This window comes from Narcine bancroftii, chromosome 1, assembly GCF_036971445.1.
Source record: "Narcine bancroftii isolate sNarBan1 chromosome 1, sNarBan1.hap1, whole genome shotgun sequence".
In the NCBI taxonomy this organism is placed as follows: Eukaryota; Metazoa; Chordata; class Chondrichthyes; order Torpediniformes; family Narcinidae; genus Narcine; species Narcine bancroftii.
The window spans coordinates 378,741,226-378,766,381 of record NC_091469.1 but is presented as its reverse complement, the minus strand read 5'-3'; the positions used below and the strand labels follow the sequence as shown (position 1 = coordinate 378,766,381).

The 25,156-nt window shown below is 48.7% G+C and overlaps 1 protein-coding gene across 3 annotated transcripts in view; it reads left to right on the top strand.

Moving 5' to 3' along the window:
* Nucleotides 1-15,272: 15,272 nt before the first annotated feature.
* jarid2b (jumonji and AT-rich interaction domain containing 2b) overlaps nucleotides 15,273-25,156 on the top strand; it is a 384,803-nt gene continuing 374,919 nt past the window's right edge. For 2 of the 3 annotated variants that reach the window (XM_069913423.1, XM_069913421.1), the window contains exon 1: nucleotides 15,357-15,483. In XM_069913423.1, coding sequence (XP_069769524.1) covers nucleotides 15,439-15,483 — 45 coding nt within the window. In that variant the 5' untranslated portion in view covers nucleotides 15,357-15,438. Of the gene's footprint in view, nucleotides 15,484-25,156 lie in introns of all 3 variants that reach the window. The other variant, XM_069913428.1, reaches the window with a different exon arrangement.

The window sequence follows — 25,156 nt, the reverse complement described above, 5'->3', positions numbered from 1 at the left end:
AGGCTCTTTCCAGTGTCGAAAAATACTGCTCCAACTCATAAGATTCCTTTATCGTCATGTGCAGCAAGGCTCCTCAACCCTTGCTCTGCTACATTGATGACTGCATTGGTGCTACCTCCTGCACCCATGATGAGCTCATTAACTTTATCCACTTTGCTGCTAACTTCCACTCTCACCTGAAATTCACTTAGTCCATCTCTGGCAACACTTTCTTTTTCAATCTATCTCCATTTTTGGAGACTAACTATCCTCAGACAGCTTGTATAAACTTACCGACTCTCACAGTTACCTTGACTACACCTCACCCTACCTCCTAGAAAGAATTCTATTCCCTCCTCTCAATTCCTCTGTCTCTGCCACATGGATGAGGCCTTCCATTCTAGGATATCTGAGATATTTCCAGAAAACATGGCTTCCCCACAACTGCCTTTAGCTCAGCCCTCACTTTCATCTCCTTTATTCTCCGCACATCTGTCGTGGCTCCCTCTGCCCAGAGATGCAACAACAACAGGATTCTCTCTCTCCTCACCTACCACTCCGTCAGCCTCCACATCCAATATATTATTCTCCACAATTTCCACCACCTACAATGTGATCCTACCAGCCCTCCCCTCTCGTTTTTTCGCAGGAACCACTCCCTCCGTGATTCCCTCATACACTCATCCCTTCCCACTAATCTCTTTCTCAGTACCTACCCCTGTGACTGCAAGAAATGCTACACTTGCATCCACTTCTCCTCCATCATCATCATTTGGGACCCCAAACAGTGCTTCCTAGTGAAGCACCACTTCACCTATGTATCTGTAGGGGGTCATCTACTGAATCCAATGCTCCCATTGTAGCCCCCTCTACATCAGAGAGACTGGATGCAGACTGAGAGATTTTTTTTCCTTGAGTTCTGTTGCAATAGCAAGGCCCTCCAAGTGGCCATCCACCTCAATGACACATTCCAAAGCCACACCAACATATCTGTCCAAGGCCTTGTTTGCTGCCAAGTTGAGGCCACCCATAAATTGGAGGAAGAACCATTTATATTCTGTCTTGGCAGCCTCCAAACAGATGGCATAAGTATCAATTTCTTTAATTTTTCTTACCGCCCCCCCACCCCCACAATTAGTCTCTCTGTTTCCTGCATCCCTCTGTCTACCTTTTTCCAGTTCCTCACCCCCTTCTCTTCCTTCCCCTATCAGAGAGTCCTCTCCCCCAGCACTTTTCAGCTCCTTCCCCCCTCCCATCTGTATCACCTGGCAGCCTGTGCTCCTCCTCCTACCACCCACAATCTTTTTATTTGGGTGTCTGCCATATTTTCAGCTCTCATAAAGAAGGGCCTAGGCCTGAAACATTGACAGTGTTTTGCTTCCCATGAATTGCGTGACCTATATCCATGGGAATTTTAGTGCTTTTGTGTACTGAAATGCAATGCACAAAATTGTGACTTTTGCCTGCTGTAAAGGTACACAAAGAGCACCGAATACTCCGCTCCCACCAATAAGAGAAACAAAAGAGAGTCCCTTCGGAGACACTGAGTGTCCATGGATTCACCTCCTGCGCTCCCACAGCCTCTGCTGCCACACGGTCCCCTGCCCATTCTAGCGGTGAACCCAAACTCCCAGTTCTGAAACTCCAAGAAGCTGCTAACACCCTAGGCCCCTTGGGAATCCTGCTCACCATCAGCACCCTCACTGATACTGGTTCCTTTACTTGTTCCCATGAGCTGCTCTCTAGCAGTCCGCAGTTTGGTGTGAGTGTTTCGGCTGGTCCACTGCTGTGGTCTCCCACACTGTTAGGTCCTCTGGGTTGGAGGCTGGGTGTGTTCTCTCACTCAGGAGCCCTGTACCATTATGCCAATTCCTGCAGAGCCTGAAACTTCATGGTCCACTGCCAAGCAAGGCGACCTCCATCTTGGGCACAGAACTCCGTGGTTTTGCTGATATTTAAAGAAAAAAGACCGCCAACCCCTTCTGCACACCGTTTAAAACCTGCATGGGCCATCAGCATAGCGACTGGGCCGCAGGACCTCACGGAGGAATGTTGTGTCTCCACTCTGCACACTGCAAGTTCCAAACGATAGCAGTGTTGCCGTGACAACACCTCCAGCAGCACTGCCATTTATTTCCTCTTCCCACTTTTTACCTTCACCTTGGTTACGTGAGTTCAATAGCTGAAGACCATTGTGAGATTCGTCAAATGTAAGCCTAACTCTTGGACCAAAAATCAGAGTAAATGGTGGTAGACCATCAACCCAGTTCCAAATTGCTTCACAAGTGGGTGGTTTAAAAGGTCCAAAGGTCATATTGACTGATTACGATCTGCTGTAAAAGGTTGTGGAAAAACACAAATTTTTCCAAATAATTTTGGGAGATGATATTAGAGAGCAATTCAGAGTCCATGTAAAAGAATAGGTCACAGGGAAATAATTAGTGAACAGAATTTACAAGATCGCTCTGAACACAGGCATAGATTCAATGGACAGAAAAGCCTTCTTCAAGTTCATAAGGGAAAGATAATGAGGAATAAATATATTAAATTAGCATTTTAAAAAATATAATGGGGCACTTTAAATGGAATAGTATACATTAAAAAATCCCTTTGAGAGAATGATTTTTATTTTGCACAAAGGCACTAGACATTGAAACCAAATTTTCCTTGCATTTAAAATCATTGGGAAGATATTCCAAATTCTGCGGGTTGCTACGATATCAAAACCTTTAAATTTTTGTTAGACGAGCAGGTATTTTCTTGGCCAGCTGCTCATAATCCTGGCTGTATCTGCAGATAAATGGTAACTAGTTTGAAGAAGATACTAAATACTCTGCGAATTTGGCACAGTCCATGGAGTTAATGGCCTTTCTTTAAATGGACAAAATTCTCAGATGAAACCATGGTTCAGACAAGTTCGCTAATATCAGGTCCTACAACTGATCTCTTGATTTGGGGAAGAGGGAAGTGGGCATGTTTCCTGGAACTGATATCTCTTTCCAGAAACCCCTGCTGTAAAATGATTTGTGTGAACCCCTTCTTACCCTCCATCAACTCCTCCCTCCGCCTATTTAACACAGACAACATTCTTAAGGACCCACTCCAAATGGATACATTCTCCCTGCCCTCTAGCCAATGCAGAGATTTTTTTTACAAATTACGCACCAACAGGTTTAAAAATAGTTTCTTCCCAGCAGTCCTCAGGCTCCTAAATGAACCCCACAACAATGGTCTCATGCTGCCCTTACAAATTATGTTTTTCACTGTAACTCTATATTCTTTAACTATGCTCTTGTACTTCTACTTTGTACAGCAGTATGAAAGTTAGAGTTGACTCGCTAGACTGCTTACGGAAGAACCCTTCTCACTACCAGGTATAATGTGACAAAATATTTGAACTTGAATGAATGACAGGGTTTGTTACGATGGCCTCAGTAGTTGAATACCCCGCCGGGAAATATCTAGGAGAATACTAGAGAGTAACTAATATAAACTGATAAGAATGTTGACAAAAGTAAACAAATTCTGATTCCAAATTTTTCACTGTAAAATTAAAAAGGTCAAAAAAAGCTACCAATGTAACAATGTAGTCGTATAAAATTGTCTGTGGCATTGTTTCAACAGATCTTGCGATTAGAAATGAAATATCAAAGAGTTGACATTTTCAATGGTGGTGATGTTTAAGTGTTCATGCATGATCATCACTTCTCAATCCCCCCCCCCCCACTCTTTGTTGAGAAAGTGTTAGGTTCGGTGGGTTCAAAGAGAGATGAGTCTGGACTCAAGGGTTTGCAATCAAACATGACTTTATTAACACAACAATTTATAAGGGAGCGTGGGAACAGATCATAATGGGAAACAAACAGGGGAGAACGTTAAACAGTACACAATTACTAATTCACACATGCGATGCAAACATTTGCACACTAAGTAGTATTTATACACACCCTCCTGGCCCCCTGAAAAAGAGGTGGTGGATCTGGTAACACTGTACCAACAGGGGTATATGCATGTTCGGGGACCCCTGATCAATTGAAAGATGGATCTGGTACCACTGCACCTGCAGGGGTATATGGACACCCTGGATCCCTGATCAGTTGGGAGTGGCAGCTCTACTGTCACTATTGATCTATAGCAATTTGAGCTATAGCAATACCACGGTTCATCTTCAGTGCAGTGTGCACCTTACCTGTAACCCTTCCAAGCGATGGCTGCAGGAGCAACCTGGCATGGAGCGGTGTCTGGGACTATCACCACAAGGCAGAGTGAGTAAATGTCCTTTGCTAAATGCAGGGGTCTAGTCAATAAGGACATGAGGTTGTTACAAGCCCAGAGGTCCCCAAAACCCAGCAGCAATAGATATTCATCAAGACAAATGGTTACTTAAAAAGTTGCTTTTAATTATCTTTAAAAATGAAAACAGAATCACACTTTAACATATCACTATTGATTTAACTAACCTAACTTAACCTCCTTCTAATTTTAAGCGCACGTGTATGTAATGTGTCTATAAGTTCAGAAATGTTCTTTGATTCACAGTCCAATCTCACTTCTCATTCCTCCAAGTTCACTGGTTGCAGGCAATTCTTATACTGTGCTCAGAATTTAACATTAATAAAGTTCACCAGGCTTTGGTGCTTGAAAGGTAAATGGTTACCATTCTGGAAGGTTCTTGTCGGTTTGTTGTACGCTGGACACCCACAACTGATTCCTTTTTAATCAGCCACTTCAGTATCTTGCCAAAGAAACTTGTCCCCTCAGGGTTTTCCAGATGATAATCTCTTTCTTTCAGGACACCACAGAGTGCCTTTTTGTTTCTCTTATTTTAAGTGAAACATTAGACAGCCAGTCCTCTCCTCTTGCATGAACCACAAGGGCATTGACCAGGCTGAACTAAACACTCACAACCTGTCTTCCAAATGGGGTTTTCCACAAGCTTCCAAGCTTGTCCTGTTCCAGTCCCAGTTGCTGCTGCTGACTGTATAACTGCAGAACTGATCGCTGTGTGTGTCTCTAGGCACTATCAAGTGCTCCAGGTAAGTTCATGCGCTGGCAGACGTGGCTGGGGGAGTCCAGCTGGCACGTTCAGGTGACCACAGAGAGGACGCCATTCTGTCCCTTGAACGTGCCAGCTAATGGATAGCCGTCTACCAGCGATAGCTGGCACTGTGGCCTAATCCCGCTCACGCTGCCTTGACGTCATTTACAGCGCATCAAGGCATGACTGACAAACAATATCAAGACACAAAAAAAGTTTCAAAGCTCTGCCAAAAAAAACCAAATTAATGTAATATTTTGAGTTTGCATCTAGCGCATTTTTTATTTGCAGCTGTACAAATGCCGGTCGCTACCCCCTTGCCCGCCTGACTCGTGCTGCTGGTCTCTCCCCCCCGCCTGCCCGACTCGCGCTGCCGGTGCCTCCAACTCGTGCTACCGGTGCCTCTGACTCGCGCTACGGGTGCCTCCCCCCTCGCCCACCCGACACACGCTGTCGGTCTCTCCCCCCTCGCCCACCTGACTCGTGCTGCTGGTCTCTCCTCCCCCCCCTGCCTGCCCAACTCACACTGATGGAATCTCCCCCCTTGCCCGCTCAACTCACGTTGCCAGTGCTGTGCATCAAAAAACCCACTGAAACCCAGAGTCGATGGCTGACGATGTCATCAGCCCGCCACCTGGCAGCCCGGCTGTTTTCAGCTGTCACAGGGGATATTCCGAGCAGGATATTACACCTACTGGAGAAGGGTTAGGTAAGTAGACCTCCTAGCCAGGGAATCCAGTTTCAGATGGCCACCTGACATCTGCACAGGAGTACAATGTGCAGCTTTACAGTCGGGTATTGTGGCCATCTAAAAGTGCCTTCTCTCTCTCTGAGAGAAAACCTGTTTGACTCTCTCTGCTTGCAAAACCACATGACCCTCCTATAACAGCAAGTTCCACTCCAGACAATCTGTAGCTCCAACAAATTCTTTAATCGGTTACCTTTCTGTAAGCAACAATCCATTAGTTAAGTCTCTTGCACACTCTCCAAAGCTTTTGCAAAGGCTCTAGGGCTGATAGGTCTAGCATTAGCAGAGCTCCAGTGTTTTAAATAAGATCTGTTTTAAAGTGTTTGTATGTGACCTATACTGAAAAACCTACCCCTCTTTATCTCCCAAAAACATATCTATATTCTGAAACGTGGTGAATTGAACTAGCCAATGGCAAGGTGTGCACTGACCAGTGGTCTGAACCCAATCTCAACTGACTTTGTCTGTAATTTTGTAACTTTGAGTGAAAAAAAAGTACATCACATACTGACAGGTGATGTGATTTCCAAATGAGTTTCAGATGGGGAGGCCACGTGACCACCAGCAACAGGCAGGGAGGCCAAGCCTCCTCCACACACAACAACCCCCCTCTGCCTGACCACCTACCCCTCTTCCTCTGCCACCTGACCTATTTTTCCTCACCTCTCTCTCTAGCTCTCTCTGTCTCTGTGTATCTCTCTTTCCCTTTGACTGCCACTTGCCAATCAACTGCCTTTATTCATCTCTGGTTCACTGGTCTCTTACTGACCCTCATTAACATCTCCTGTCCACATTATACCACCTCCCTCCCCTCTGCACCCTCAATCTTCATGATGGGTTCCAGCCCAAAACATTGACCAATCTTTTTCTCCCAGTGATGCTGCTCGACCCACTGAGTTCCTCTAGCTGGCTGACATTTAAGCCACGTCTTAGCCACTGCTGTAACTCTGTAACCTACTGCTGGAGCCAGATGCATGTAAATTTCATTGTTTACATTTGCATGTTAGAACCCATATTTATTCTTATAAAGATTCTCAATAATTTCACTGCTTACAGCATAATCATTTTCTGTGCTGAAATTAAAAAATAATAATTCACTGAGGCAAATAATCATTTCACATCCTGTCAAACTGTATGAATAGTACTGTCCCTTTTTTTTTACATTTGTGAAATAGAAACAGCGCCATACATCCACCACTATTTGCGTTTGTTGGAGTATGAGGAATCTTGCTGTTGTATAATTTTGTTCACTATTGAATTAAAGGATAAGCACATGATAACAACGATGTCTGAGGGTCATCATTTTCTCGCAGGCATCAGCATTCAGCTGGATCAGGTACCGATTTTATTATCACTGTTGGTGATTCTAATCCTACGTGGCAGTGTTATTGGTAGCATATTATTTATATTTTAATATCCCACCCAAACCCTGCATCACATTCCATGGAGTGAAGAGGCAAACTATGTTAAGATTCATGAGGAGTAATCAGCTTGTGCAATGTTTACTCCCGTTCTAGAGATTAGATACTGACACCTATAATGTACAGTATATCCCAATGTGTGTGCGACTAAGTGGGGAAATAGGCTTAAGCATTCTCTATTACATTATTTCCAGCAGCTGCAGACTCCTTGTTAAGATGCCACACCTCCTCCCTCACCACCATTTGGGGCTCCAAACAGCCCTTCCAAGTGAAGCAACACTTCACTTGTGCATTGGCAGGAGTCATCGTCTATATCTGGTGCTCCCATTGTAGCCTTCTCTCTACACTGGAGAGACTGGACGCAGACTGGAAGATTGCTTCGCTGAGCACCTTCGCTCTGCGTCAGTGACAGGGATCTCCCAGTGGCCAATCTTTTCAATTCTGTGTCCCACTCCCACACTGACATGTTCTTCCATGGCCTCCATAATTAAGACCACCCTTAATTATTAGCTGTCTGGGCCTCTCCCAACCGGATGGCATTAACATCAACCTGTGGGGTCTGCTAACTTATTCCCGTTCTCCCTCTTTTCCCTATCCCTCTGTCTTCCCTCCTCTAGTTCTCCACACACTTCCCTCTACTTTAACAGCCTTCCCCTCTTCTCACTTGCTGGTGTTCCCTCCCTCTCTTTCCACCTATTTCCTCTGCGACTGAAATCCTCCCCACCCCTCCTCCATCCATTTTGTTCAGGCGCCTGTCTATATTTTGCTCATACCTTGATGAAAGGCTCAAATTGAAATGTTGTGTATCTTTATTTTTGCAATATGAAGTACAGTTTGACCTGCTGAGTTTCTCCAGCATTGTGTTTTTATTTCAATCACACTGTCTGAGACATGTTTTGTGTTTTGGAATTGCATTGTTATTTTAAAATGAAAGTTCTGACAAAAAAGTGTGAATGAACAAGCACTCAGTGAGGACAGATTGAAGAGGTACATATTTGTCCTCAAAACAGTTGGAAAAGAATTCTAGTATTCTTAAAATCAGCAATTTGGTATTACTGCATCATGTTTCTCACTTCCAAAAGCTGTCAATCAATTCTTTCTTGCATTTTTGCTCAATGCAATAATGTGAAATGTCCTTGTGAGTTGCTGCCTTATCTGATGTGAAAAACACTCTTTTCTGCCTTACACTTCCTGATGGATGCTGCACAATGTTAAGTAAACAACGAGGCTGCAGGTACTTTCTCAGTAAGGGCTCAGGCCTGAAACATCAACTGCCTATTGCTGTGTGACCTGCTGAAATTCCACTGCACTTCTGCATATTGTTGATGGACTTGATGTTTACTTCCAATTGTTTTTTTGAGGATCTAAGGTGAAATGCATGCAAGGAGAGATCTTGTAATTAAAAAAAATCAATGTTGTATTGGTTTCTCCTCACTTGTCAGGACGGTGCAACAGAAAATGCATTTCCCGAGAAGATTGAGGTGGACAAAGCTACTGTCCACCATCCTGTCCATATTCTACAGGAGCTCTATTGACAGTAACCTAGATAGCTGCATCACAGTGTTGTACAGTTGCTGCAGAGCAGTGGATCAGAAGTCAATCCACAGGACTATAAGAGTGGCAGAGAGGATCACTAGGGTTTCCCTCCCCCACCCCATCGACGTGATCAACTGGGATCATTTCTGGAGGCCTCATATAATCATTAAGGATCCCTACCACCCTGTAAACAGCATCTCCCAGCTACTCCTGTCGAGAAAGAGATACAAAAGTATTAGAGCCATAACTACTGAGAAACAGCATCTTCCCACAGGCAGTGAGACTGCTGAATGACTGATGAACTGCTCATACAATCCCTCCGAGACTCTACTATTTATTGAACAATATTTATTTATTTTTATATATGTACTGCATATAAATCACTTGTAAATACAGTATGTGAACCATCTCTATACATGGTACTGTGGTCCTGTGGACTGAAAAATGCTGTTTCATCCAGTTATACTTTACAATTGAATAATAATAATTTTGAACTTGAACTTTAAACACACTTAAGTTGCAGTCACAACTTGTGGCTCATCTATAGTATTCCCTTTTGTAAAAAAAATATAATTTATTCATAAAATTTGGAAACATGATATAGGATATTCAACATTATATTTTCCGTCTGGCCATTCTCCAACCAGATGGCATTAACATCGACTCCTCCAATTTGTGTTAAATCCTCCCAAGAGTCTCTCTTTCCTTATCCCTCTGTCTCATTTTCTCCAGCTCCCCACCCCCTTCTCTTTCCAGAGACCATCCCTCTCCCCATCACTTCTCAGCTCTTTTCTCTTCTCCCCTCCCATATCCACCTATGACCTCTTACCTATTAGCCTGTGCTCCTTCCTCCTCTCCTCTACTCCTCCCACTTTTTTAATTCAGGCATTTGCTGCTTTCTGCTCCTAACTTGAACAACTCTGGCCTGAAATGTTGGTCAGAATCCGAATTTATTGTCACGACCATGCCGTGAAATTTGTGGTTTTGAGCAAGTGTAAATATTAATTACAGATGCAAATATTAAAACTATAAATTATATTTTAAAAATAAATAAACTAGAGCAAAAAGAGGGGAAAGTGAGGTAGTATCTGTGGGCCATTGTCCATTCAAAAATATGATGGCAAAGGGGAAGAAGTTAGAAACATAGAAGATAGGAGCAGGAGTAGGTCATTCGGCCCTTCGAGCCTGCTCCGCCATTCAATGAGATCATGGCTGATCTTAAAGTTCAGTACCCGTCCCCGCCTTCTCTCCATAAATGCTGGTGGGCGTTCGTCTTCAGACTACTGTGCTTCCTTCCTAATTGTTGCAGTGTGAAGAGGGCATGACCTGGGTGATAAGGGTCCTTGAGCATAGATGCTGATTTCTCATGACACTGCCTCTTGTAGATGTCCTCTTTACTTCCTATTGACGAATTTCTTCAGCATGCTTGTGCATTGTACAGGACATTCAAGTTGCAGTTCACAGTAGAAGACATAATGTTCCATTTGCTTCCAAGATTTACATTATATCAACATGATGTCAATCATTCTTTTATGCCTTTTACATGACTAGGTAGTCTGAGGAGTTGTTACAATCCTACTGTGTGGAGTAGCGAAATGGACCTTTACTGCGGATTTTTCTCATAGACGCCATTGAGTTGTGGCAGGACTCTCAACTCATAGTGCTGGACCTCAGAATTTGTCTGTGAGTGACAGTTCATAGTGGATGGCTCCTCACATTGGAAGATCCGCAGGTTTCCAGCTGTTGATGCAAGGATCCTTGACGTGGTTCATCCTTGTCATTCCAAGGATGGACACAGAGCTGCTGAAAGTCAATTGACATGGTGAAAGACACCCTTTGGCCTGCCCAAAATCTGTTGGTCTTCCAGCACACTGAGATGTCAGTGATGGAATGCTGGCAACTGGTACATTCCAGGCTGAGGGATGGATTGAGACTTGGTGCAGCCAACTTGGGGATGGTGTGAAAGGACACAGTCTAGAGCACTTCCATCACAGGCATTTACGGGGCTGAGTCGGGAGGGGGGGTGGGGTGGGGTGGGTGGTAACTACAAGGTGCCACAGTGAAGGCAACGCTGCTAAATAGAAAATTATTGTAACAATGTACAGTGATGGAAATGTATGGATACGGCACTAAGGGTAGGAAGAGACTCTGAATGGTTTTCTTTTTATCAATAATGTATTGTTTAATAAAAAAACCCACAAGCTTCCAGCAGACTGAGGCTGCTGTTCATGGAGTTGATGACCCACCAGTAGCAGTTGATGTTTGTCTGAGCTTTTTCAGCATGAACCTCATCAAAGACCATTGTCCCTTCTTCCACACATTCAAACACATGATGAGCAGGGCACTCGATTGCTCAAGCCTGTCCATTATTCAGCCTGAACATATCTGATCTAGGCTGGCCTCAACTCCCCTTCTGTACTAAATCCCCATAATTCTACGAGTTTATTGTCAAAACATGAGATTCAAGATTTTTAAAAAATAATCATGCGATAAATCTGAAAATATATTACATGAAATTTCCTGTAGTCTATTGTAAGGCAGATAAAGATTTACCATCAGCAGAAATTGCCTGAAGCCCCTTACAGTCAGAGCACTCCAGTCAGAACCATTGGCAACCCATATCCAAACCTCCGACGCAATCAGGAAATCTTCAGCACCCTATAGCCACTGTCCTGCATCTTGGTTCTGATACCTGGTACCCCTCCAGCCAGTCTCCAGCAGTCCACAGACTGGTGCCAGGCAGTCACCAGCAAGCCCACAATTTGCATGGGTTCCTTGCATCGAGGAACATTAGTTCAAATAACACACATACCAAAATTCTTATTTGCTGTACCCACACAGATATAACATATGAAGATAAACAGTGCAAATTAAATTACCATAATGTGCCGAGAGAGAGATAATTGATATAAAAGAATAGACAAATGATTATTCACAGTTTCTGTTAGAGCTAAAATAGTCGTGTTTCAGTAGTACAGACAGATTGTTTCAATGTCCCAGAACTCTTTCTGGTTAGGGGACTTCCGTGGAGTTCAAGAGCCTAATGGTTGTTGGGGAAAGAAAATTCCTCAATCCTTTAAATTATCTTGCTCCAGTTTAGATGGAGGAGAGGTAGGGTGGGTGTGGGGGGAAAAGAGTGCCAGACTGTGGAGAGGTGGATGGGATGAGAGTGCTAAACTGTGTGGAGAGGTGGAGGGGGTGACTGTGTCAGACCATGAGGAGAGGTGGAGGGGATGAGAGTGATAAACCATGTGGAGAGGTGGAGGGGATGACTGTGAGACCGTGAGGAGAGGTGGAGGGGATGAGAGTGCTAAACCGTGAGGAAAGGTGGAGGGAGTGACTGTGTCAGACCGTGAGGAGAGGTGGAGGGGGTGACTGTGTCAGACCGTGAGGAGAGGTGGAGGGGGTGACTGTGTCCGACCGTGAGGAGAGGTGGAGGGGGTGACTGTGTCCGACCGTGAGGAGAGGTGGAGGGGGTGACTGTGTCCGACCGTGAGGAGAGGTGGAGGGGGTGAGGAGAGGTGGAGGGGGTGACTGTGTCAGACCGTGAGGAGAGGTGGAGGGGGTGACTGTGTCAGACCGTGAGGAGAGGTGGAGGGGGTGACTGTGTCCGACCGTGAGGAGAGGTGGAGGGGGTGACTGTGTCAGACCGTGAGGAGAGGTGGAGGGGGTGAGGAGAGGTGGAGGGGGTGACTGTGTCAGACCGTGAGGAGAGGTGGAGGGGGTGACTGTGTCCGACCGTGAGGAGAGGTGGAGGGGGTGGCTGTGTCCGACCGTGAGGAGAGGTGGAGGGGGTGACTGTGTCCGACCGTGAGGAGAGGTGGAGGGGGTGACTGTGTCCGACCGTGAGGAGAGGTGGAGGGGGTGACTGTGTCCGACCGTGAGGAGAGGTGGAGGGGGTGACTGTGTCAGACCGTGAGGAGAGGTGGAGGGGGTGACTGTGTCCGACCGTGAGGAGAGGTGGAGGGGGTGACTGTGTCCGACCGTGAGGAGAGGTGGAGGGGGTGACTGTGTCAGACCGTGAGGAGAGGTGGAGGGGGTGAGGAGAGGTGGAGGGGGTGACTGTGTCAGACCGTGAGGAGAGGTGGAGGGGGTGACTGTGTCAGACCGTGAGGAGAGGTGGAGGGGGTGACTGTGTCCGACCGTGAGGAGAGGTGGAGGGGGTGACTGTGTCCGACCGTGAGGAGAGGTGGAGGGGGTGAGGAGAGGTGGAGGGGGTGACTGTGTCAGACCGTGAGGAGAGGTGGAGGGGGTGACTGTGTCCGACCGTGAGGAGAGGTGGAGGGGGTGACTGTGTCCGACCGTGAGGAGAGGTGGAGGGGGTGACTGTGTCCGACCGTGAGGAGAGGTGGAGGGGGTGACTGTGTCCGACCGTGAGGAGAGGTGGAGGGGGTGACTGTGTCAGACCGTGAGGAGAGGTGGAGGGGGTGAGGAGAGGTGGAGGGGGTGACTGTGTCAGACCGTGAGGAGAGGTGGAGGGGGTGACTGTGTCAGACCGTGAGGAGAGGTGGAGGGGGTGACTGTGTCCGACCGTGAGGAGAGGTGGAGATGGTGACTGTGTCAGACCGTGAGGAGAGGTGGAGGGGGTGAGGAGAGGTGGAGGGGGTGACTGTGTCAGACCGTGAGGAGAGGTGGAGGGGGTGACTGTGTCCGACCGTGAGGAGAGGTGGAGGGGGTGACTGTGTCCGACCGTGAGGAGAGGTGGAGGGGGTGACTGTGTCCGACCGTGAGGAGAGGTGGAGGGGGTGACTGTGTCCGACCGTGAGGAGAGGTGGAGGGGGTGACTGTGTCCGACCGTGAGGAGAGGTGGAGGGGGTGACTGTGTCCGACCGTGAGGAGAGGTGGAGGGGGTGACTGTGTCCGACCGTGAGGAGAGGTGGAGGGGGTGACTGTGTCCGACCGTGAGGAGAGGTGGAGGGGGTGACTGTGTCCGACCGTGAGGAGAGGTGGAGGGGGTGACTGTGTCCGACCGTGAGGAGAGGTGGAGGGGGTGACTGTGTCCGACCGTGAGGAGAGGTGGAGGAGGTGACTGTGTCCGACCGTGAGGAGAGGTGGAGGGGGTGACTGTGTCCGACCGTGAGGAGAGGTGGAGGGGGTGACTGTGTCCGACCGTGAGGAGAGGTGGAGGGGGTGACTGTGTCAGACCGTGAGGAGAGGTGGAGGGGGTGACTGTGTCAGACCGTGAGGAGAGGTGGAGGGGGTGACTGTGTCCGACCGTGAGGAGAGGTGGAGGGGGTGACTGTGCCAGACCGTGAGGAGAGGTGGAGGGGGTGACTGTGTCAGACCGTGAGGAGAGGTGGAGGGGGTGACTGTGTCCGACCGTGAGGAGAGGTGGAGGGGGTGACTGTGTCCGACCGTGAGGAGAGGTGGAGGGGGTGACTGTGTCCGACCGTGAGGAGAGGTGGAGGGGGTGACTGTGTCCGACCGTGAGGAGAGGTGGAGGGGGTGACTGTGTCAGACCGTGAGGAGAGGTGGAGGGGGTGACTGTGTCAGACCGTGAGGAGAGGTGGAGGGGGTGACTGTGTCCGACCGTGAGGAGAGGTGGAGGGGGTGACTGTGCCAGACCGTGAGGAGAGGTGGAGCGGGTGACTGTGTCAGACCGTGAGGAGAGGTGGAGGGGGTGACTGTGTCAGACCGTGAGGAGAGGTGGAGGGGGTGAATGTGCCACATTGTCTGGAGTGGCGGAGAGGTTGTGTATACCAGCCTGAGAGGAAAGATGAACAGAGCGTGCGGACAGGTGGAGAAAAGGTACCAGATCCAGCGGCAGCCGCAGCGCTTCGGGGTCCTGAGCTCAGGCTGCAGTTCGCCAACCCCCCACGCCAGAGGCGGCAGTAAGTGTGCGTATCCGCCGCGACCCAACGTTGCCGTTTGCAGTCAGGGGGATGCGATTAAGGCGGGCGAAGTGTGTGTGTGTGTGTGTGTGTGTGTGAGTGAGAAAGACGGGCTATGATTGGAGCTGGCGAGCCGGGTGCGCGTGAATCAGGCTGTGATTGGTGCGGCCAAGTTTTTGTGTGTGTGTGTGTGTGTGTGAGAGTGAGAGCAAGAGAGTGTGAGTCTGAGTGAGAATGGCTGTGATTGGTGCGGGCGGGCAGAGTGTGTGCGTGTGTGTGAGTGAGTGAGAAACGGGCGGTGATTGGTGAAGCGAATATATATATATGAGACATGGGCTGTGATTGGTGAAGCCTGTAGATGTGGAAGGCAGGCTGTGATTGGTGTGGGCGAGTGTGTGTGAGAGATGGGGTGTGATTGGTGCGCGGAGTGTGTATGTGAGAGAGGTGGGCTGTGATTGGTGCGAGCAGTATGTGTGAGAGAGATGGGCTGTGATTGGTGCGGCGAGTGTGTGTGTGTGTGTGAGAGACGGGCTGTCTCCCTCACACAACGTGACCACATTATTTTATCCCCTTCTCTCTCCCTCTCCTTCAGTCTTCTCCTCTGATCCAAGATGTAACTTCACCGCTCTTTTTGTCTAATAACTTGTTCTTTGGGGCTTTCCCAACTCTACCTGTTATCGACCAGCTTTCCTTAAAAAAAAAGATGAGCGTTTAATTGAAGTGAATTATTTATTTTCTCTTTCTTTCTCTCCCTCCCAACTTCGGATTTAATCAAAAGGCGAGCAGTAAGCTTTGTAAATACAGACCAGCCAGGGCTTCACCACATCGACGGGATTGATTCATGTGGAATTTTCCCCTCTTCGCAGAGAAAATTGGAACAACAGGATGACAAGAGAAAGACCCAAGAGGAATATAATTCACAAAAGATTAGTAAGTGGCTTTGGAAGTTGTTTGAAATCTTTATTTTAATGTGCGAGGTGGTTTAGGCGTTAACATTTTTAACAAGGTTTTTTGTTATGGTTTGGGCTGCAAGGTATCCCCATTGTATGCTCTCGTTTTATTTTATTCCCCTAATTATGGACACAATGCTTCGCTTCATGGATTATCTATTGGCCTTGGTGCCTAATGTTAGAGGGGGCTGGTTTTGCTGCTTGTCTGCCCGTCCTTTTTGCCGGATCCGATCCTATTATCTAATGGTGCTGGACCTTGCCTGTTGTGTGTCGAAGCTCCTTCCTTACGCGGGAGGGACGAGGTTCGGTCACGGACACGCTGAGCCCCTCTCCTGCAAGGGTTTGTTTCCCCGTCCCCTCTCTCCCCTGCTCGGCCCCCCATTTTGGATCTTTCCGCCGCCGATTGGCTCTGCTTGCATTTAATGGCAACGCACACCGTCTTGTTGTTGAACTCTTGTGTCCAAGCAAGGTTTTTCCTTTCTCCCTTTCCTCTCAACAGCTGAACTCCGTTTTCCACCTCGCTGCACGGCCCTTGTACCTCCATTCACGTCGGCTTTTTTGTACAAGTTGCCAGCAAGAACAATTTAGTATGAGTTTTCTGGTGTTTGCCACATGGTCACGCTGTAATCTGGTTGCAATGTTTGCATTCTCTCTCCCCCCCCCCCCCCCATCTTTCTTCAAAGAAAGGGTTACTGTCTGCAGTTGGCGGATGTGAATTATTCAGGGCCTGAAGGTAAAGGGGAGATTGCAGATGTTTGAAAGGCTTCAATTGCAATCTGGGTTGTAAAAGCATCAAGGTTGCAAGTGAATTCTCGAGGTTTTTTTGGATCCGCAGCGGTCTGTGTGACCCGACAGACGCCAGTGTTTAAATGAGGAAGGTGACTCGTTCACTCCGGAACATTACTGCACTTCACTCGGTCCCCCAGCATTGGGACCACTCTTCTTTGCCCATTCCGCCAAACAAAAAGTCCCATAATCGGGAGTCCTCCCGTGAACAAGAGAGGTCTTGTGTATCTGATAACTTGTCAAATGGCTAATTGGATAGAAGGCATTCGGGGCCACACGGAAGCAACTTGCAAAAAATACCAAGCTGGGTGTATTTTAAAGAACATCTGACGCATTGCGGGATTTAAAGTTTTAGGTGTCTGTCGTCTGTGTTAAATAACATGGTTTTGCAGCCTCTATTTTGCTGGAAAACCTTGCAACAAGTTTTAGGATATTGCCCAACTGCGGGTGACCGGTTTTTACAACAATAACAGACAGTTGGTGCCACTGTCCTTGGGGTTTTGTTGCGGCCGGTGCATGCATTTTCTGTGACAGTTTGTATTTGCCTTCCTTCCCCATGCAAGCTTGCATTCGGGGTGGCAGCTGGTATTGCCCCCGCAGTGCACGCTCGCATTCGGAATGGCCCCTCGCATTTGCCTCCTCTCGGGACATGCTTGCTTTCGGGGTGGTTGCTTTCATTTGCCCCCTCCACCCCGGTGCATGCTTCAATTCGGAATGGCCGCTCACATTTGCAACCCGCCCGTGCATGCTTGCATTCGGGGTGGCCGCGGCTGCAACAAGTCGGCACGAGGGAACCCGTCCAACGCCGTGTCGGCCGCGACGTCACTGCGGTCCGGAACCTTGGGACACGAGGAGGACCGGCCTCCATGACGTCACAATGGAGGGAGGAGGAGTCGTTGTGCGCGGAAGCAGCGGCCGACCCACATGACCGGCTGCATGTTTAATTCACAAAATGTTGCTGGCGACGCGTTGCTGTCCGCGTGAATTGCAGCGAGTTTTCACGGCCTGAGTATCCATTGCGCCCTTTATTTCATCTGTCTTTCGTGACGTGTCAATCGTTAGGGTTTATTTTGCAAATAAACACTGTGCAATCCATGTTCCTCCTGTGCCTGCATGATTGGTTGCAGAGATTAGAGGCTCCGTACGCCGAATTCGTGCTTTACTCTTGTGTGTGTTTAATTCAAGACTGGCAGGGGCGAAGCTCTCCATTCGGTGAGCACTGCATTTTTTTTGGATAATTGCAGCAGTACTTTAACACGGCAAAGGATGTCTGGTAATTAAACACTTCGACGAAGCGTGTGGATGGAACGTGTGGATGCAACTGCAGAGCTCAGCATTTCAGATTGGATTACTGCCACCTGATGCATGTCCCCAAAATCCTCCTTTTCAACCGTTCTTTTGACTTTTGTTGACTTTCTTGCATTATCTTCTGCCCTCCACTATTTCTGATTTTGCTTTTTTTTGTTTCCTAGTGTAAGCGAAGGCTGTAAAAAGTAAACTATTGTGAATGTGTAACCATGTGCTCTTCTGCTAGAGGAAAAATCTCTCTGAGGGAACAAAATGTCAGGTGTCCAAATTGGTAGACGATATGGACTAGGTGGAAGGATGCATGTTGAGGACAGCATAACAGAATAAAGAATGAGCGATCAGGGTGAAAACCTGGTGTTTAATGTTGGGGAAGTGTGATGTGGTTATGCATTTCTTTAAGAGGGATCCAAAGTTGAATTAATGTATAAATGGAGAGACTTCCAATGGGTGTCCAAGTTTATGAATCACATCAGTTGGGTCCAGTAAGTGGGAAAGCTAACAGCATTTTGGCCTTTACTGAAGAATAAGGGGATTTTGTTGCCGGTTATTGGTGAGGCCAATACTGGTCACTTTACATTTTTAAAAAAGGGACACAATGACATTGCTTCAGCCTGGCTCCATTGCGTCACGCTGTTACGGTCAGTGAACATTGCCACACTTTGAGGAAAGGTTTTCCCAAGGTTATCAGGCAGTGGTCAGCATGGAATGTCCTGCAGTCACTGAGAGGCAAGGACAATGTGGGATGATTTCCTTAGCAGACTTTCCAGGTCATTTAGTGGAATGCCTCATTGCCTGTGCTCACACCTACGCACTAAGACATGGTAATGAGAGGAGTCTTTCCTATATGACAGGAATATTCCCCCCCAGAATGCAAGTTGTGCCTGTTGACCGATGCTGGCTGCCCCCGATGCTGGCTGCCCCCGATGCTGGCTGCCCCCGATGCTGGCTGCCCCCGATGCTGGCTGCCCCCGATGCTGGCTGCCCCCGATGCTGGCTGCCCCCGATGCTGGCTGCCCCCGATGCTGGCTGCCCCCGATGCTGGCTGCCCCCGATGCTGGCTGCCCCCGATGCTGGCTGCCCCCGATGCTGGCTGCCCCCGATGCTGGCTGCCCCCGATGCTGGCTGCCCCCGATGCTGGCTGCCCCCGATGCTGGCTGCCCCCGATGCTGGCTGCCCCCGATGCTGGCTGCCCCCGATGCTGGCTGCCCCCGATGCTGGCTGCCCCCGATGCTGGCTGCCCCCGATGCTGGCTGCCCCCGATGCTGGCTGCCCCCGATGCTGGCTGCCCCCGATGCTGGCTGCCCCCGATGCTGGCTGCCCCCGATGCTGGCTGCCCCCGATGCTGGCTGCCCCCGATGCTGGCTGCCCCCGATGCTGGCTGCCCCCGATGCTGGCTGCCCCCGATGCTGGCTGCCCCCGATGCTGGCTGCCCCCGATGCTGGCTGCCCCCGATGCTGGCTGCCCCCGATGCTGGCTGCCCCCGATGCTGGCTGCCCCCGATGCTGGCTGCCCCCGATGCTGGCTGCCCCCGATGCTGGCTGCCCCCGATGCTGGCTGCCCCCGATGCTGGCTGCCCCCGATGCTGGCTGCCCCCGATGCTGGCTGCCCCCGATGCTGGCTGCCCCCGATGCTGGCTGCCCCCGATGCTGGCTGCCCCCGATGCTGGCTGCCCCCGATGCTGGCTGCCCCCGATGCTGGCTGCCCCCGATGCTGGCTGCCCCCGATGCTGGCTGCCCCCGATGCTGGCTGCCCCCGATGCTGGCTGCCCCCGATGCTGGCTGCCCCCGATGCTGGCTGCCCCCGATGCTGGCTGCCCCCGATGCTGGCTGCCCCCGATGCTGGCTGCCCCCGATGCTGGCTGCCCCCGATGCTGGCTGCCCCCGATGCTGGCTGCCCCCGATGCTGGCTGCCCCCGATGCTGGCTGCCCCCGATGCTGGCTGCCCCCGATGCTGGCTGCCCCCGATGCTGGCTGCCCCCGATGCTGGCTGCCCCCGATGCTGGCTGCCCCCGATGCTGGCTGCCCCCGATGCTGGCTGCCCCCGATGCTGGCTGCCCCCGATGCTGGCTGCCCCCGATGCTGGCTGCCCCCGATGCTGGCTGCCCCCGATGCTGGCTGCCCCCGATGCTGGCTGCCCCCGATGCTGGCTGCCCCCGATGCTGGCTGCCCCCGATGCTGGCTGCCCCCGATGCTGGCTGCCCCCGATGCTGGCTGCCCCCGATGCTGGCTGCCCCCGATGCTGGCTGCCCCCGATGCTGGCTGCCCCCGATGCTGGCTGCCCCCGATGCTGGCTGCCCCCGATGCTGGCTGCCCCCGATGCTGGCTGCCCCCGATGCTGGCTGCCCCCGATGCTGGCTGCCCCCGATGCTGGCTGCCCCCGATGCTGGCTGCCCCCGATGCTGGCTGCCCCCGATGCTGGCTGCCCCCGATGCTGGCTGCCCCCGATGCTGGCTGCCCCCGATGCTGGCTGCCCCCGATGCTGGCTGCCCCCGATGCTGGCTGCCCCCGATGCTGGCTGCCCCCGATGCTGGCTGCCCCCGATGCTGGCTGCCCCCGATGCTGGCTGCCCCCGATGCTGGCTGCCCCCGATGCTGGCTGCCCCCGATGCTGGCTGCCCCCGATGCTGGCTGCCCCCGATGCTGGCTGCCCCCGATGCTGGCTGCCCCCGATGCTGGCTGCCCCCGATGCTGGCTGCCCCCGATGCTGGCTGCCCCCGATGCTGGCTGCCCCCGATGCTGGCTGCCCCCGATGCTGGCTGCCCCCGATGCTGGCTGCCCATCGTCCCCTCCCCAGATGGGAGAGTTCTGTCAAGCAACGGGGAGTTGGGTTGTTAGTTGATAGAGTAATCAGCCCGCACCCAGGAGTTGCTTACAGTGGCTGCACATTCATGTATCTCAGCGGAGCCTGGCACTCCACCAATTATCCCTCCCAGAGGAAGGTGAGTGTCGGTGCCTCAGAGACGCTTTGGGAGCATTCAAGTGAGTACTTCCGCATAGGGGGGAGAATATGTGGCTTTACAATGGGGTGTTCAAGCCACCTGAAAGGGCCTAATGTAAATGCCTGCTATCTGGCTGGAGGGTGCCCAGACAGAAAATAAGGTGTTATTTCTCCAATCTGCAGGTGGTCAGCATGGGACAGAACACAAGGCCATGGGCAGACATATGAGCGCGGTAGTGTGACCCACAATTGAAATGGTTGGCTACTGCTGTGGTTGTGGAAGGAGAGTAGGTATTAAGTGAAATGATCTCCCAGTCTGCGACCAGCATCTCCGACGTAGAGAATGCCATAAAGGGTGCACTGGATGCAGTGAATAAGTTCTTTGGATGTACAGGTGAAGTATTGTCTAACATGGAAGGCCTCTTTGGGGCCCTGGACCCTGGTGAGGAAGGAGGTGTGGGTGCAAGTGTTTCACCCTCTGCAAGTACAGGGGAAGGTGCCAGAGATCCAATGGATGGGGGAGGGATGAGTGCATGAAGGAATTGCAGAGGGAGCTGTCTCTGAGGAAGATCGAGAGAAGTGGGGAAGATGTGTCTGGTGGTGGATCCTTTAGTTAGTGCTGGATATTCTGGCGAATGATGTAAGGGTTGAGACTGAGGGGAAGTACCTCAGACAGCAAAGGGGTAGTAACTACATGGCGGTGGTGGGGGGGGGGGGGTCGCAGTAGTGGTAATGGTGCCATGTAGCCAGTTTATTTTTAATTTTAAAAATATTTGTGCATACAGCATGGAAGCAGGCCCTTCTGGCCTATGAGCCCATGCACCCAAATTCACTACTTAACCTTTCATATCTGTATATTTTGACAAGTGGGAGGAAACCTGAGCACCCAGAAGAAACTTGCACGGACGCTGGGAAAATGTGCAAACTCCTTACTGACGGCGCTGGATTTGAATACGGGTCGCTGGATGCTATAATAGTGTTGCCCTATAACTGCTATATTAACCTTGCTAGATTAATGTTACAGTTCGATTAATGGAATATATATATGCATTAATATGACATCAATGACATGAAAAGAATTGTTCTGATTTTCTTTGTCTAGTTTCTTCGTGAATAAGGTTTATTTTGGGAGGAGAAAAAAGGATTCAGTAGCATTGGGTCTGTATTCCTGGGAGTTTAAAAGAATCGGGGGTGACCTTGTTTAAATGTACGAGATCCTCAGGGACAGGATAGATGTTGAGATGCTCTCGGTGGGAGAGTCACAAACAAGAAGACGTAGCAGCAAAATAAGGGGATGATCATTTAAAACTGATGTATGTAGAAATTTCTTCAGAGGTCAGTGAACCTCGACCTCTATCCTTGAAGATGATGGATACATTTGAGCTGGCTAAATATTTGAAAAAGAAGGAATTGAGGACTATGGGGAACTGGCACAGAAGAGTTCAGACCAGCAGAAACCAGTCTTGATCTGGCTTGAGGGTGAGTGACCTACTGCTGTGTCTATTTTTCTTGTAATGATCCCTGACATTTAAAAAAAACATGACAGTGAAGAAAGTCTGACATTTCTGCTTATTGTGTTGGTGCTAGTATTAATCGTACTTTATGATTACGGAACAGCTTGGTGATCTACCTCAAAAGGTCTGGTGTTCACTACTGCACAGGATTCTTTTTCCTTGTCACATGATCCATCTTCATTTCTTCCTTTCTTTTCTCCTTCGTGCTTATCTAGTGAAATACATCTTCATTCATCTGAGTGTCCCTGAAAAGCACTCTTTGGTTCAAGAACATTCTGACCATTTTTTATTGCATCTATTCACAACTTGTCCATTTCTGAATTTAAGTAATAAGGTGCCACATGTCCATATAGTTACTGACCAGTGTTTAGGTGGTTGTAGAAGAATGTACGGCACTTTTCTAAGATGAGGAAACATATTTGATATTCCTCCTTCAACTCGCACTGAAGCACTAGCTGGCTATGTATCTTGCTTCTCAGAGATTGGCTACCCAATTTTTCACATTTTCTGTTTTTTTTCTTGGGATCTTGGAGTCACTGACAAGGTCGGCATTTATTGCCCATCTCCCAAATGTGGCATGCTGGGCCTTCAGCAATGTATGACAATGGCAGCAGGATACAAGTGACTGCAAGTTGTAATCAAACTATGATAGACTGGCCAGATTATGTCACTGAATACTGGTGTGTTCTGGTGGCCAAAGAACAAGAGAATGCTATTTGTGCATCTGGGAAGAGCCAAAAAATAAAATGGATATTAAGATCTGAGTTATTTGGGAAGGATTGATGTCTCAGCCAAAAATGAAAAGAAATGACATGCACACTTGCAAGAGTCTTGTTTTTAATTGTTGCAGAAGGCTTTTTTTTCTTCATGTGGTGTAGAAAAGACTAGGAATTAAACATCTTCGCTCCAGCATATGGCTAGTAAGGGTACATGGAATGAATGGCATTAAGGTGTCGGGCAGGAGGTCACTTTGAGAATGTTGTTTGTTTACCTATATCCAAATACCTTTGCATTGTTGTTCTTTATTTTCATATCAATGGATCATTGGGCTCTATGACCTACCTCTCTTTTCCTTTGTATTAGTTTCACTATTGTTAAATGCTTTGCTAATGCTGCTCTTGACTGGTTTCTGAGCATACATGGTGTACATCTAAAATGACCTTGTATAGAACTTTACATGTGGCATGCTGAGGGCTTGGGCACAATCAGCAGGCCATCTTTCTTTAGCACTTTTGTCTGAAACTGCACTCTATCCTACATGTTAAAGGAGAAGGAACACTTTCAGGGCATATAGGTGTCACATTTGTTGACAATGCCAATGGCTCCTGTATATTAATAATATGCAAATTAAGCAGGTGGTCATAACATGTAGGTCATACAAGATGAGGCTAACTTACCTTCTTGAAATGATAAAGCTATTCTGTCCATTATGTAAGCATTATTTATGTAGAATTCTGAAGACAAATGGCTAAAATTTGAACCTCATGGAAAAAGGAGGCAAATTATTGACTAGGCTAGGAAATTGGATGAAGAGCAGGAGTTGGAGAATAAGGATGATGGGCAGGTCATCAAATCAACAGAATGTTACAACAGGATATGTGCTGGTCTATACAACAATTCTCTATATGCATGTCCTAGGTAAAGCATGGATATGTATCCAAAATATTAGCTGCTACAAAGATCATTATTGTAAGAAGTGTAGAAAGATGCAATAAATTACAAAGTGTGAACAGGCAAAACTAGGGAAAGTATATTTCAGTCTTTAACTTGAGGTGATCCAGTGGAATTAGTGAGCTTGAATTGTTTTCTAAATGGTGAAAAGCTCGAGGGCAGCAAAGGCCCAAAGATTTGGGGGTTCAGGTCTATGTTATTAAGATATTATGAGATATACAGAAAAGGGTCAAAAAGATTACTGTAATGCAGGTCTTTGCAAAAGGAGTTAAAGGTAGGGGTGTGTTGGGGGTGGGGGGAGGGGTTGTATGTGTTTGTGCGTGCAGGCACATTTCAATAGATGGAGTATCCAGGGAAGTTTTGAATATCAAACCTCGACCAGGATGATTTGTTCCTGGAAAGGGCGTAATTTTTGGTTGGCTGGTTATGCGTTATTTAAGAAAAGGACATGGCAGAAAACAAAGGTTTTGTTACCCAGAGATGAGGCTGTGGAGGAATTTAACTGAAAATGTAAAGGGGACTGACAAGCCAGTAAATAAACTATTTCTGCTTTTTGAGCAATTCATGACTAGGGATCCTTTTAAGTATGAAGTAAGAAAACATTTCTATATGTGGAGGATGATCAGGTCACTTTACACCTACGACTGTGTAGCTCGGTACGACAATAACACCATCTACAAATTTGCCAATGAAACCACGGTAGTGGGTTGTATAAAGGAAGGGGTTGATTCAGCAGACAGGAGGGAGATTGAAAACTTGGCTGAATTGCAATTGCAACCTTGCACTCAATGTCACCAAAACTAAGGACCTGATTGTTGACTTCAGGAAAGGAAAGCCGGAAGTATACAATCCAGTGATCATCGGGGGATCAGAGGTGGGGAGAAAGTGAGCAAATTTAGGTTCTTGGGAGTCACTATCTTGGAGGATCTTTGCTGGACCCAACACACCAATGACATTGTGAAGAAAGCATGTCAGCACATCTATTTCCTCAGGAGTTTGCAAACGTCAGGTATGACATCAGAAACCCTGGCACATTTCTATAGATGTGTGGTGACCAGCTGCATCAAGGTCTGGTATGGGAACACCAATACCCCATGTGTGTAAAGCCCTGCAAAAGGTAGTTGATCCAGCCCAAGACATCACAGGCAAGACCCTCGCCACTATTGAGTACATCTACAGGGAATGCAGTAGTAATCATCAAAGACCTACACCTCCCAGTACACTGTTCTCGCTGCTGCCATCAGGAAAGAGGTATGTGCCACAAGACTCGTACCACCAGGTTCAGGAACAGCTGCTATCCTCTACCATTAGGCTCCTCGACAACAAATTCCATCAGGGACTAATTTAAGGACTCTTACTTGTGCACTTTATTGATTTTCTTTGCTCTCCCTGTATTGCACAGTCAGTTTGTTTACATTCATTATCTGTTTACATTTCT